General features: G+C 49.0%; 1 protein-coding gene and 1 long non-coding RNA gene across 3 annotated transcripts in view; one reads left to right on the top strand and one right to left on the bottom strand.

Annotated features, from left to right (window-relative positions):
- The window catches only part of Shank3 (SH3 and multiple ankyrin repeat domains 3), a 63,112-nt gene that overhangs the window by 15,288 nt on the left and 35,842 nt on the right, over window positions 1–11,982 (top strand). For both annotated transcript variants that reach the window (XM_021183555.3, XM_029469607.2), the window contains exons 10-12: window positions 6,349–6,619; window positions 9,278–9,471; window positions 10,413–10,526. In XM_021183555.3, the coding sequence (XP_021039214.2) occupies window positions 6,349–6,619; window positions 9,278–9,471; window positions 10,413–10,526 (579 nt within the window). The remainder of the gene's footprint in view (window positions 1–6,348; window positions 6,620–9,277; window positions 9,472–10,412; window positions 10,527–11,982) is intronic.
- On the bottom strand, window positions 6,613–8,948 carry LOC115029399 (uncharacterized). The gene is made up of 3 exons (XR_003834949.2): window positions 8,813–8,948; window positions 8,147–8,231; window positions 6,613–7,286 (listed from the first exon to the last, which is right to left on the bottom strand). It is a non-coding gene; the product is annotated as an uncharacterized LOC115029399 (long non-coding RNA).

Raw genomic sequence — 11,982 nt, 5'->3', positions numbered from 1 at the left:
TAATGACCAAAAAGATGATATCAAGACAGGTCGAACTTATAGGAGTTCTGTACAATTTTAGAATGTTTGAGTGAGGAAAGTATGTGAAAATACAGTTTAAAATTTGGTACCTGGAGGGTGTATGCCTATGTTCCTAGTACTGTGGAGGCCAAGGCAGGATAGTAACAAGTTTGGGGCCCACCTGGGCTATATAGGAATTTTCTGTCCTTACCCCCCAGCCTCCACCCCAAAAGGAGGTTTAGTATTACATATATAACAATGTTTTCAAACAAGCTTAATTAATTTAGCATCTGTTACTATTACAGGGTCTTTCTGGATTGTTCCAAAGTTAGTTTAGGATTAAATACAAATCTGGGAGTCAGGCATGGTAGATACTCCAGGGCTTTAACTCCAGCACTTGAGAGGCAGAGGCCGGCAGATCTCTGTGAGTTCCTAGCCTTCTAGGGCTACACAGTGAGACTCTGTCTCAACAAACACACAAACAAACAAACAGCCCACACCAAAACCCAAACCAAACCAAAAAACGAACAAAAAATAATCCAAAACAACAAACAACCCCCCCCAAAACCCCACACCCCAAAATTACCTAGTGCACTCTGAAATCAGTCACATAATTTTTCTTTTGTCCTTAGGTCTGGCTGAACAGTAGCATGGGTGGGAAACACATTAGGAATGGCTTTCCATAGATTGCTAGCCTTTTCTAATTTATAGGTAGCCTGTGTGTGGACCCCATGGGGGCTTGTGGCCATGACTGTGATCCTTAGGGTGACCCACTCAGGTTCTACCCACATGGTGAGATGACACATGAGCTCAGGTTGGAACCTATGAGAAAGGCAAAAAGTATTTTTACTTAGATGGGAATACCTCTATTTATTTTTGAGCTCAAGAATTTGATCCATCTAACAGTGGTTAAAGAGCAGTCTGAAATGCTTGATTTTGGGATATGGTGTAATTCTGGATGTAGATAAGAGACTAAAGGAAACCTGGGCTATGAAGTGAGACACACACACACACACTAACTGCCTATTGTGGTATGAAGTGAGAGAGACAGACACACATACACACAAAACCTGTCCATTGAGGGGTGAAGTGAGACAGACAGATAGACAGACACACACACACACACACACACACACACACACACACACACACTGCCCATTGTGGCTTCTAAGCTGGTAATTTTTCTCGTTAAGATTTACCGTTTCCCTAGAAAACAGCAGGTCCTGAGATAGAGTCCCAGGTGCTGGGTTGAAATAATGTATTTCCTATCTTCCTGGAAATTTCCTACTGAGATCTTTTCATTAAAACCCAGTTAGATACCCAAAGGCTCCCTACAGGACCCACGACAGTTTTTATTTCAACTTCAGAAGTCAGTATGACTTCAGGAGCCACAGTGAGTCAAAACACTGTCAAGTAAACCAAGAGAATCGCACACAAAATGTCGAGCACAGGAAGGCTCTCACTGGCTCCAAGAAGCCGCTCTTCTACTCTGTCTGACCAGAGAAATGTATGCACGTTTACATCTTATCGCATTCTGTAACTCATGAATAGGGGGGCAAGTATCACTCTGTGAGGAGGAGAAGGGAGAAACACAACTTGTAGAAGCAAGCCGAGAAATACAATTTTAATTGGTTAGACGTTCGTGAGTGTTTTCTAACTGGTCTCACTTCTAGTTTCAGTTCACGGTTTACACTAGTTGTTGCTTTGTTCAGGTGGAATTTAAAGTTTGAGGGTCACCACATTAATGGCATTCAAATAACATTTTTTTTCTTCCCCCTTATCAGTCACCAGTCACTGTGTTTTCTTTTTTAAGTTTCCTGAGTTCAGCTTTTTATATTTAGGTCACTGATCAACTGTAACTTAATTTCTGTATGTTCTGTGAGTTCATAGTCAGCTTTCGGGCGGCTCTTTAGTTGTCTGGCGGTATTTGTTGGAGAAAGTTTTCTTCGTTCGCCGGTTATTCGTTGCTGGTGTATAGAAACAAGCTGCCTTTTGTACAGAGGTCTTGGACCAATGTTGCTGTAATTGCTTATTCACTTTAGTGGCTTTCTTGGTGGCTTACTGGGATTTTCTATTCACAGGATCATTCTGTCTGCAAGCAGGAATGCATTTACTTCTCTCTCTCTCTCTCTTCTCTCTCTCTTTTCTAATTTGGATACATTTAATTTCTTTTATCCTCCTTCCCTTTCCTTCCCTTTCCTTCCCTTTCCTTCCCTTCCCGTCCCTTCCCTTCCCTTCCCTCCTTTTTTTTCTTTCTTTGGGGTGGGGGGGGGTCTCACTACAAAGCCTTGGCTGGCCTCAGACTCCTGAGCGCTGTTATTAAAAGCATGGCTGTCATGCCCAGCCTTATTTGGTTTTGCTTGAACTTCTCTATGTGGAACAGCGGTAAGGAGAGAGCAGGCATCCCGGCGCTGCTCTTTATGCTAGGAAAGAGCTTTTAGTCTTTTCCCATAGCTGTGATGTTAGCTGTTAGTGATAAAGACCCCTTAACATATCGAGCATGTTTCTTTTCTGTTAGCAGTGTCCTGGTGTTTTATCACTGAAGGATGTGCGATGGTAGCAGATGCTTTTTCTCTATCAGCCCACCTAGTGACGTTGGTTTTCCTCTCTGTTCCCCTGATGCACCACGTTGGCTGCTGAAAGTCTTTAGCTTGGTCTTTGGAATGCGGTTATCTAGCTTGGGTATCAGTAAGACAGAACCAGCCAGGAATTGTTTTCTTCTTTCCCGACTCGTTGGAAGCATTTGAGAAGGATGGGTGTTGATTCCCAAGTGTCTGTAGTAATACCATCTGTTATCACTTTCCTGTCGTTGGTAGGAAGATTGTGATTTCTCAGTTTCTTTGCCTGTTTCAGGTCTGTTTAGACGTTTCTGTTTCTTCTTGAGTCAGTTTTGGTAATCTGTGGATGTTACAAGAATTCCTACCTACCTAGTTTATCTAATTTGGCGGCAAGGGATTATTCACAGTGTCATCTTGTATTTTATTTCTGAATGATTGGTTATAATACCCTACAGCAGCAGTTCTCAACCTGTGGGTCACAACTCCTTTGGGGGTGTCAAATAATCCGTTCACAGGTGTCTCCTATCAGCACATCAGATATTTACATTATGACTCCCGACAGTAGTGGGATTACAGTTAATGAGGTAGAAACAGGAATGATTTTGCAGTTGGGGGTCGCCACAACACGAGAAACTATATTTAGAGGCCATAGCATTAGGAAGGTTGAGAACCACTGCCCTGAATCATTTCTGATTTTAGCTTTCTTTTTCCATATCCTTTATAAGAAGTCAGTCTGGCTTCTCGTTTTACTTTATTTTATTTATGAATACAAATATTTTGCCTGCAAGTGTGTCTGTGCATCATCTGAGTGCCCGCTGCCAGCAAGAGCCAGAGGGCAGCTTCGGGATTCCCTGGAACTGGATGGTTGTAAGCTGTTTGAGCTGCATCAGCTCAAATAGTGATGTTGGCTTCTCCTCTTTGTTCCACTGATACTTTACGTCCGTAAGACAGAATCAGCTTTTGTTTTCTTCTTTCCTGTCTCTTTGGAAGAGTTTGAGGTGTGGTGGTGGAAACCGAACCCAGGTCTTCTGCAACAGCAACAAGTGCTACTAATGTTTGAGCCATCTCCCCCTATACACCTCCCCCCCACCCCCATCAGGGTTCTCTCTCTATGTAACTGACTGTCTTAGGATTCACTATGTAGACCAGGCTGGCCTCTAACTCACAGAGATCCAACTGCCTCTGCCTCCAGTGCTGGGATTAAGGGTGTGTGCCACCATGCTCAGTGTGCTGATGTTTTTGTTACTGTTGAGAAACTATTGTTATGAAGTTCTGCTTGGTCTTGAACTTGTGGTGATCTTCCCGCCTATGCCTTGCCAGTGCTGGGATTATGGACATGGGCTAGCATGCCTGCTTCTTTCTACTTTTCTCTTTTCAATACTGGGACTGGAACCGGACACTTGGGGATGCTAGACAAGCTACCGCTGATCCCTACTTTCTTGCTGCTTTTCTGCTGTTAAGTGGAATGTCCTAGATGTGTTAGTCAGCTCTAATTGTCTTGTCTCCTATGACCTCATCCATCTTCTTCGATCTTCCAGTCATTATTGGAAATGGGTATTGAAGGTTTTGGATATTATTGTGGAATTGTCTATTTCTCTCTCTCTCTTTTTAAGAAAGGTTTATTTATTTATTTTATGTATGTGAGTACACTGTCACTCTCTTCAGACACATCAGAAGAGGGCATCAGATCCCATTACAGATGGTTGTGAGCCACCATGTGGTTGCTGAGAATTGAACTCAGGACCTCTGGAAGAGCAGTCAGTGCTCTTAACCACTGAGCCATTTCTCCAGCCCCCTATTTCCCTTTTGTAATCAGTGGTATTTGTTTAGTATGTTTTGCTTTTATGGTCTTTGGTGTGTACATATTAATATTTGTTAATCTTGATGAATTACTGTAACAAAAGTTAGATACATTATACATAAGTATCTATCTATATTGTGTATGTGTGTGTGTGTGTGTGTGTGCATGTCTGTGTGCAGATGTGTTGTATGCCTATATAGGCCTGAGGTCAATTTCCAGTGTTTTTCCTTGGTAGCCATCCTGAATCTTGCTGTTGAGACATGGTTTCTCACTGGACTGGCTTGCTGATTAGATTAGGTTGGCTGGCTGGCTAGTGAATCTCAGGGGTCTTCTATCTCTACCTCCTCAGCTCTGGGATAAGTGCAGGCAATGATGTTGATTTTGTGTGGGTGCTGGGGATGGAACTCACGTATTCATTCGTGCATATCAAGCACTTTACTACATGAGCTATCGTCCCAGGCTTACTGTATTTTCTTGTAAAGTTTACTTAGTCTCTACTCAGCTCTTTTGGTTACTATTTACATGAGTTATCATTATTGTTATTATTGTAATTATTATGATGATGATGTTAAATATTCTAACTTTAGCCAGGCATAGTGTCACATGTCTTTAATTCCAGCACTTGGGAATCAAAAGCAGACAGATCCTTTAGTTTTTGAGGCCAGTCTGGTTTACACAGTAAGTTCTAGGACAGCCAGAGCTACGTAGTAAGACCCTGTCTCAAAATACATCAAGCAAGCAAACAAAAATATTACAACTTTCAATATATTTATGACTTTGGATCTAAAGTGATTCTCTTCTAAACAACGTATAGTTCAATATGTTCTATGTTTTTAAAATAAAGTTTTATTGGAACATAGGTGAACCCATTTGTTTACATACTATTTGTGGCAATTTTCACGCTACCGAGATAGAGTCTGAGATATGGCCGTGGAGTCTCTGTGGTTGGCAGAGCCTGAAATAGTTCCTGCCTGGTTCTTTTTAGGATGTTTTCTGGCTCCAGTCTAGAATGCCTTTTTTTAGTTTCCCTGGCTATAGTCAATAGTATATAGTCTCACATAGCAGTAGTCGGATGAGACTCATCACACGTAGCCTGCTTTATCGTGAAGCCTGTAGAACGGGAAGTTCTGACCACAGAGCTGGGCATGCTGAGGCCTTAGCTGGCTGAGAAGAGAAGCAAACGTGATCTGTAAAGTCAGGGTTGGAGGGAGCAGGACTGGGATGTGGTCACCTAGTGGTGACCACATTAATGTGGTTAACTGTTCTGATTTCCTGGGATTGGAACACTTCCTAGAGCATGTTTTACATTCATTTATTTGTATGTGTGTGTACATTTATATATATGCAGGTAAGTGTATATGTGTATTGGAGTCAGAAGTCAACCCCTGGTATTTTTCCTCAGGAGTTACCCCAAACTGATTTTGGAGATGGGGTCTCTTGGTAGGGCTTAGGGCTGACCGATTATGCTAGGCAGGCTGGCTGGAGAGCCCTAGGGATCTATCTGCCTGTCTCCACATCGCCTGCACTGGCATTTCAAGTACATGCCAATACTCCTGGATTTTTATGTGGGTGCTGCAGATTAAATTCAGGTCCTTAGATTTTGCACACAAAACACTTTAATGACTGCACTATCTTCTAGGCCAGTATTTTAGTTTTAAAAGATCAGTTGCCCCACACAAAGAACTGCAGGCAACTGGGGCATACTGGAAGCGGGAGAAACATCTTCCCCAGAGAAGAACACACTAATTGGTTATCTAATACCAAATGGTCAGCCCTGAAATCATCCATACAAGTAACATTATATTTACCCAGCAGCTTATATCCATGTACATACATATATGCACGTGATAACAATGCAAACGAGGGCATGAATTTGAAAGAGCAAGGAAAGGAATATGGATTGGTTTGGAGGGAGGGAAAAGAGAAATGATGTAATTATTAAAAAAAAATCAATGAATCTCGAGTCTCACTCCTGCCCCTCTACTCCAGTACCATTCAGGGAAACCCCCAGCTATGCAAAGCGACGGCGTCTGGCTGGCCCGAGTGGCCTGGCATCCCCACGGCCCTTACAGCGCTCAGCCAGTGATATCAACCTGAAAGGTGATCAGCCAGCAGCTTCTCCCGGGCCCACTCTCCGAAGCCTCCCTCATCAACTGTTGCTCCAGAGGCTTCAGGAGGAGAAAGACCGTGACAGGGATGGTGAACTGGAGAATGACATCAGCGGCCCCTCAGCAGGCAGGGGTGGCCACAACAAGATCAGGTAGGAGGGCCTGGAAGGAAGGGTCAGGATGGGTTGAGAGCTATGGCAAGCTTAAGCTGGACCGTAGGGAGAAAGGGGAGTTCGTGGTCCCTGTGCAGTGATGGGCTGGGGCTAGGGGTGGAGCAAGTTCCTTGATGGTTTCACTCATGCTGATCTCTGGAAGACGTTGGGGCTCACTCTGAGGATAGGGGCAGCTGAGAGAGTTTTGGGTAACCAACTTGTGGTTAGGATGCTCATGGTGGTAAATTGGTTGGAAATATCTGTGTAGGCTCAAAGCCCATAGGTGAGAGTTATGGCTGCCCGTCGTCCCCCACAAAGCTGCCCCAGCCCTGTATAGTAACAGTACTTTAAACCTCTCTCCTGAGTTCTGGAACCTTGAGAAACCAGGATATTTGCAGTATTAACCTCCTTATAATCTAAGAGTTGAAAGCAAAGAACGGAGCCTCTTTCACTCTGTAGGCTTAAGGGGTGGTCACTACGCTGGTTTCTCTACCAGTACAGTGTAGGGTGTTTCCTTTGAGAAGCCCCCTAGGGTGCCTGTGAGGGGGTCTTGGACCCTCCTCCAGCTGCTGGTTGTACCAAATTCCCGGAGCCTTGAGGTTCGGAGCTCTCGTTTTTGCTTCCTGCCGTTTCTCCAGAGCCAGGTATAGAGAAGGTGTTTGGAAGCCTGTTGGATACAGTGTTACATAAGCAGCTTGTTGTTTTCACAGTGTCGGCCAGCTCTGATAGCCCTATGGGTTGATGTTCCCACTGGGCTGAGCAGCAAATGTATGCCAGTCGGCTAACGTCTGTCGTTTAGGCTGGGCTAAACGACACTATTATGCAGGCTGGTCCCCCAGCCCCATGCCCAGGTTGGGTCAGAGACTCATTTAAAGTCACAGAGAGTAGGATTCAGCTTGCGTGGGTCCAGGAGTTTGGTAGAAGGCCTTTGATGTAGCATACACTAGGCTGTTCTTTCTGCAGCATCCCCTTGCCGGTGCAGCCTGATTTCTAGGCTGTAGACTTACTGGACCCCCAGGGTTGTCTGTCTGGTTGCAAAATCACATTTCTCCCATGCAACTTTTGCACGGCCCCTTGGGTTTTCTAAGAATTTAACAGGGTGGTGGCTGGAAGAACGCATTCAGGGATGTTGCGGTTTGCCAGGAGGGCTGTGTGTGAGTGGAACTGTGTGGCTGTCACTGGGTCCCTTTCAGTTGTGTCTGTTGCAGTTGGCACAGAATAAACTCCTCTAGTCTAGGCTCTCCAGTTCACCTTTGGGAGGGCAGACTTATTTCTTTTCCACATTTATTAGGCAACTGGAATGCCAGGTGTGTGTGTGTGTGTGTGTGTGTGTGTGTGTGTGCGCGCGCGCGTGCGAGGGCGTGCGCACGAGCGGCACAGGTTTATTCCAGGCTCACCTCTGGCTCCCCACCTCTATCTACTCCCCATCACACAGTAGGGGTCCTGACTGGTTCTGAGGAGGTAGCCACCTGGGCTCCTGGCTGAGAAACACTTAGATGAGTTGTGATACAGGTTAAGGGGGCTTACCTGGTGTGACAGTGGTCTGCCAGCCAGGATGTGGCAGAGCGTGTTGGGGGTGCTGAGAAGGAAGAGACCCTCAGGCAGAGGTTGCCTGTTAAAATAAAAACGAAAAAACAAAAACAAAAACAAAAAATCCAGGATGTATTCATGGACCCTGGCGGGGCTGCAGTGTCTCCTATTGCTCCCTGTTGGCTGAGCCTGGCATAGAGCCCAGGATTATGGTCTGCAGGTTCTGGCCCCCAGCACCAGAGTGAAACCTACAAGGGCAAATTTGAAGCCTAGGCAGTAACTTAATCTTTGGCCAAAAGGGCAGGGTCACAGTTGTTTAGGTGGTGGGAACAGTGTAGCATATCTCTAAGTCTCAAAGAGCCTGGTCCTTGGCAGAGCAGGTGAATTTGGCCTGTCGGGGTACCAGGGAGCCCAAACAGGCTTTTGGGTAGAAAGGAAGACCAAGACCTCAGACTCTATACCTAAGCCCGAGAAGTGGTCACCATAGATTGACATGGGGGTAGGGACAGCTGTCCAAGACCACAGGAGACAGGCCCAGAGGCAGGAGAATTGGAGCTCCCAGTGCATGTTGCTGGTCAGGGTGTGAGGAGGCCAGACCACTGCGCCCCGCCTGCCCTTCCCTGGTGCCCAAAGCCTGGGTGCCAGCCCTTCTCCAGCTCCTACCTGACAGTTCTGCCCGCCGTTCCCCAGTGCGCCCACCTCCGGACCCTCGGTGTTTCTTTCCAGTCGCCCGCGTGGGGTCTGCGGGGGGCACCGCGGACTCAGGGCGCGCCGGCCGCCGCCGCCCGCAGAGGGAGGAGCTGGCGGAGGAGGCGGGGCGCGGAGCGGCCGTGGCATGGAGCGAGCCCGGCGCGCCCGGGAGCGCAGCCCCGCGGCCCCGGAGCCCTGAGCGGGCGCGGCTCGTGCGCTGGCGGGAGCGGGCCGGGCGCGGCGGCGCGGCCCATGGAGCGGCCCCGGGCCGGGCCCCCGGCGGGCGGGCGGGCGGCGGGCGGGCGGTGGGCGCTGCGGCGGCGGCTGCGGTGAGGCCGGCGGCGGGGCCGGGCCGTGCGCCATGGAGGCCCCGGGCGCCGGCTTCGCGTGCCCGCTGCCCCCCGGCATCGCGTCCGTCACCTACGTGTTCGTCTACAGCCCCAGTGGGCCCGGCGGATCCGGCCCCGCGCCCGGCCCCGGCCCGGCGTCTCCCGCGCCCCCCGCGCCGCCGCCCCGGGGCCCGAAGCGGAAACTTTACAGTGCCGTCCCCGGCCGCAAGTTCATCGCTGTGAAGGCGCACAGCCCGCAGGGCGAGGGCGAGATCCCGCTGCACCGCGGCGAGGCCGTGAAGGGTGAGGGGCGCGGGCGGGGTGAGGGGCGCGAGCCGGGTTGGGGGGCGGGCCCCGGGGCACGCGGCCTATTTCATTGCCATTTGGGGGAGGGTCTCTGTGGTTGGGGTGTCCCTGGGTCATTCCAGCAAGCTGCTGTGCCGGGGTCTCAGTCTCTGGCCCTGGTTTTATGGGCTCCTGGCATGAAGCTCTAGCGCTGTCATGGTAGAGGCTTGGCTCTTTTGGGGCGGTTCTTGTTACGATGGGGGCCAACGACAACTGGGTCCTTGCGTTGGAAGGACCCTAACCCGTTCCAGAGCTCCCACGCCTTGTGGGGTTCCTGTGTCACTTCTGGGGCTTCTTCACTGGCAATCCTTGGGATCCAGGTGAGGGGGGCTTGTCATCTTCGGGGGATCTTTAACAGTTGTCTGTGTACAGCACACATTTCTTCCATGGATGGGGAAGACAGCTCCCCCTCCCATCATGAGGCTCTCTGCCGTTATTGGGGTCCTACCTTGGGCACTCTGTCAGTGAGGTGGAAATAGTTGTAAAGACCAGCCCTCCTGGTCTATAATGTGGCTTGCTCCACTGGCTGCCTTGCTATGACCCTGAGCTCTGGACAGTGACTCTTGGGTGGATGTCAGGTACCATGGTTGGGGGAAACGTGATCCCTGTGGGCAGGAGGAAGAGTATGTCTGGCCTCTGTTTCTGCCTCTGCCCTCTCCCAGTGTGTCCATCTGTGTCTGTCTGTCTCCCACATGTCCATCCTTTGCTGAGGCCATCTGTTCAGTTCTCTTCTGTGTGGATCCCAGAATCTTCCCAGGAAGAATGCTAGGGGGGAAGGCTGGCTTGAAAAGAGAGCAATGGTCAGGGGCGTGGGCAAAAACCTGAGCCTCAGGTGGCAGGGAAGCAGGTAACCTGCTGTCCTCTTTTTCCCTGACAACCTGTCTGGCTTCTCTCCCTAGTGCTCAGCATTGGGGAGGGCGGTTTCTGGGAGGGAACCGTGAAGGGCCGAACAGGCTGGTTCCCAGCTGACTGTGTGGAAGAAGTGCAGATGCGACAGTATGACACCCGGCATGGTAAGTGACCCCAGTTTTTGCTCAGATACCTCCCAAAGGGCAGGCACTTCTTCTAGTCTCCCTATGGTCTTCTTGGTAACACATCTGGACATCCCCCCCCTAAGACTGAGAAGCAAACTCAGTAACACTCAAGATACATTCAGATTTGCACATATCCATGGTGGGCAAGCATGCATGTTCTTAGGAACATGGGTGTGTGAACCTGACAGTGGAGCCACCTTTGCCATGCCAGCTGGAGGAGTACACTCATGGTCATCCTCTGTGTGCGTGTTGGCACACGAGTCTCTGGTGACAGTGACCACCCCTCTGGTACATTCCTCACGGAAATACCAGGTTCGTGGAGCTCCCAATTCATGAGTGGCTGGCACGTAAGGAAGGAACCAGTATGAGAAAAGAGGCGTTTTTCCAAAGTGGACAGATTGTCCAAGTGGGCAGAGCAGGAGGCATGGGCCAGATAAGAGGAAATGAGGCCAGTTGGGCCCCAAGGAGTGGCTCCGGGGTACCTGGGGTTGGTGTGGTGTGAGGACAGCTGATGTTCCTGTTCTTACAGAAATGTGAGGTGAAGGTTGCAGCTCCTGGGGCCTGCTGAGGAACTGTGGTCCAATCTAGCTGAATGCTTGGACTTCTAGGAAGGATCCCCTTAGGTGCTGGTGAAGACAGCGAGGGTCCTCTGGGGCCCTCAGTGTGGGCTGCTTTCATGTCTGGGGTGTATACTCTTTCATTGAGCCCTTGGGTATTCTGGGAAGCCACAAGATCGATTATCTTATTTCCAGATCAGAGAGTAGGTAGGACAAATGAACTCTGGGGTGATTATCAGTGGTATGTCTGGATCAGGGTACGAGTGTCCCTTTCTCTGTACATAGAAGGTTTGGTCCCTGGGTCGTGGTAACCTCTGTCAACCTCGACTTTAAGTTGGCAGTTTTCCAGGGGAGCCCACAATCATGTGGCCATGTGTCAAACTTGATGGATGCCTAGGTTATACAGTTACTGACCTACCGCTGGCTAGGTGCCTTGCTTTCTTTTCCTTCCTCTCTCTCTCTCTCTCTCTCTCTTCCTCCCTCCCTCCCCCCCCCCTCATTTCTTTCTTTTCCTTTCTTTTCTTTTCTTTTTAAAGATTTATTATATGTAAGTACACTGTAGCTGTCTTCAGACACACCAGAAGAGGGCATCAGATCCCATTACAGATGGTTGTGAGCCACCATGCGGTTGCTGGGATTTGAACTCAGGACCTCCGGAAGAGTGGTCAGTGCTCTTAGCTGCTGAGCCATCTCTCCAGCCCGTGCCTTGCTTTCTTACGTGGCTTATCCTTTTCCTGCCTTGATGGCTTTACTGGATGGATTCTCTTTATTCAGAGAATAGAAGGGGATTGTTGCACTCACTTGCTGGATGTGGCCTCCGGGTGGGAATGATTTCAGAGGCTCGTGGCCTAGTTCCAACAGGACAGAGTAAAGAACAA

Source organism: Mus caroli, unplaced genomic scaffold (assembly GCF_978045245.1).
Source record: "Mus caroli unplaced genomic scaffold, Mus_caroli_1 scaffold_16, whole genome shotgun sequence".
Lineage (NCBI taxonomy): Eukaryota > Metazoa > Chordata > Mammalia > Rodentia > Muridae > Mus > Mus caroli.
This window is presented reverse-complemented; position numbering and strand designations above follow the sequence as displayed.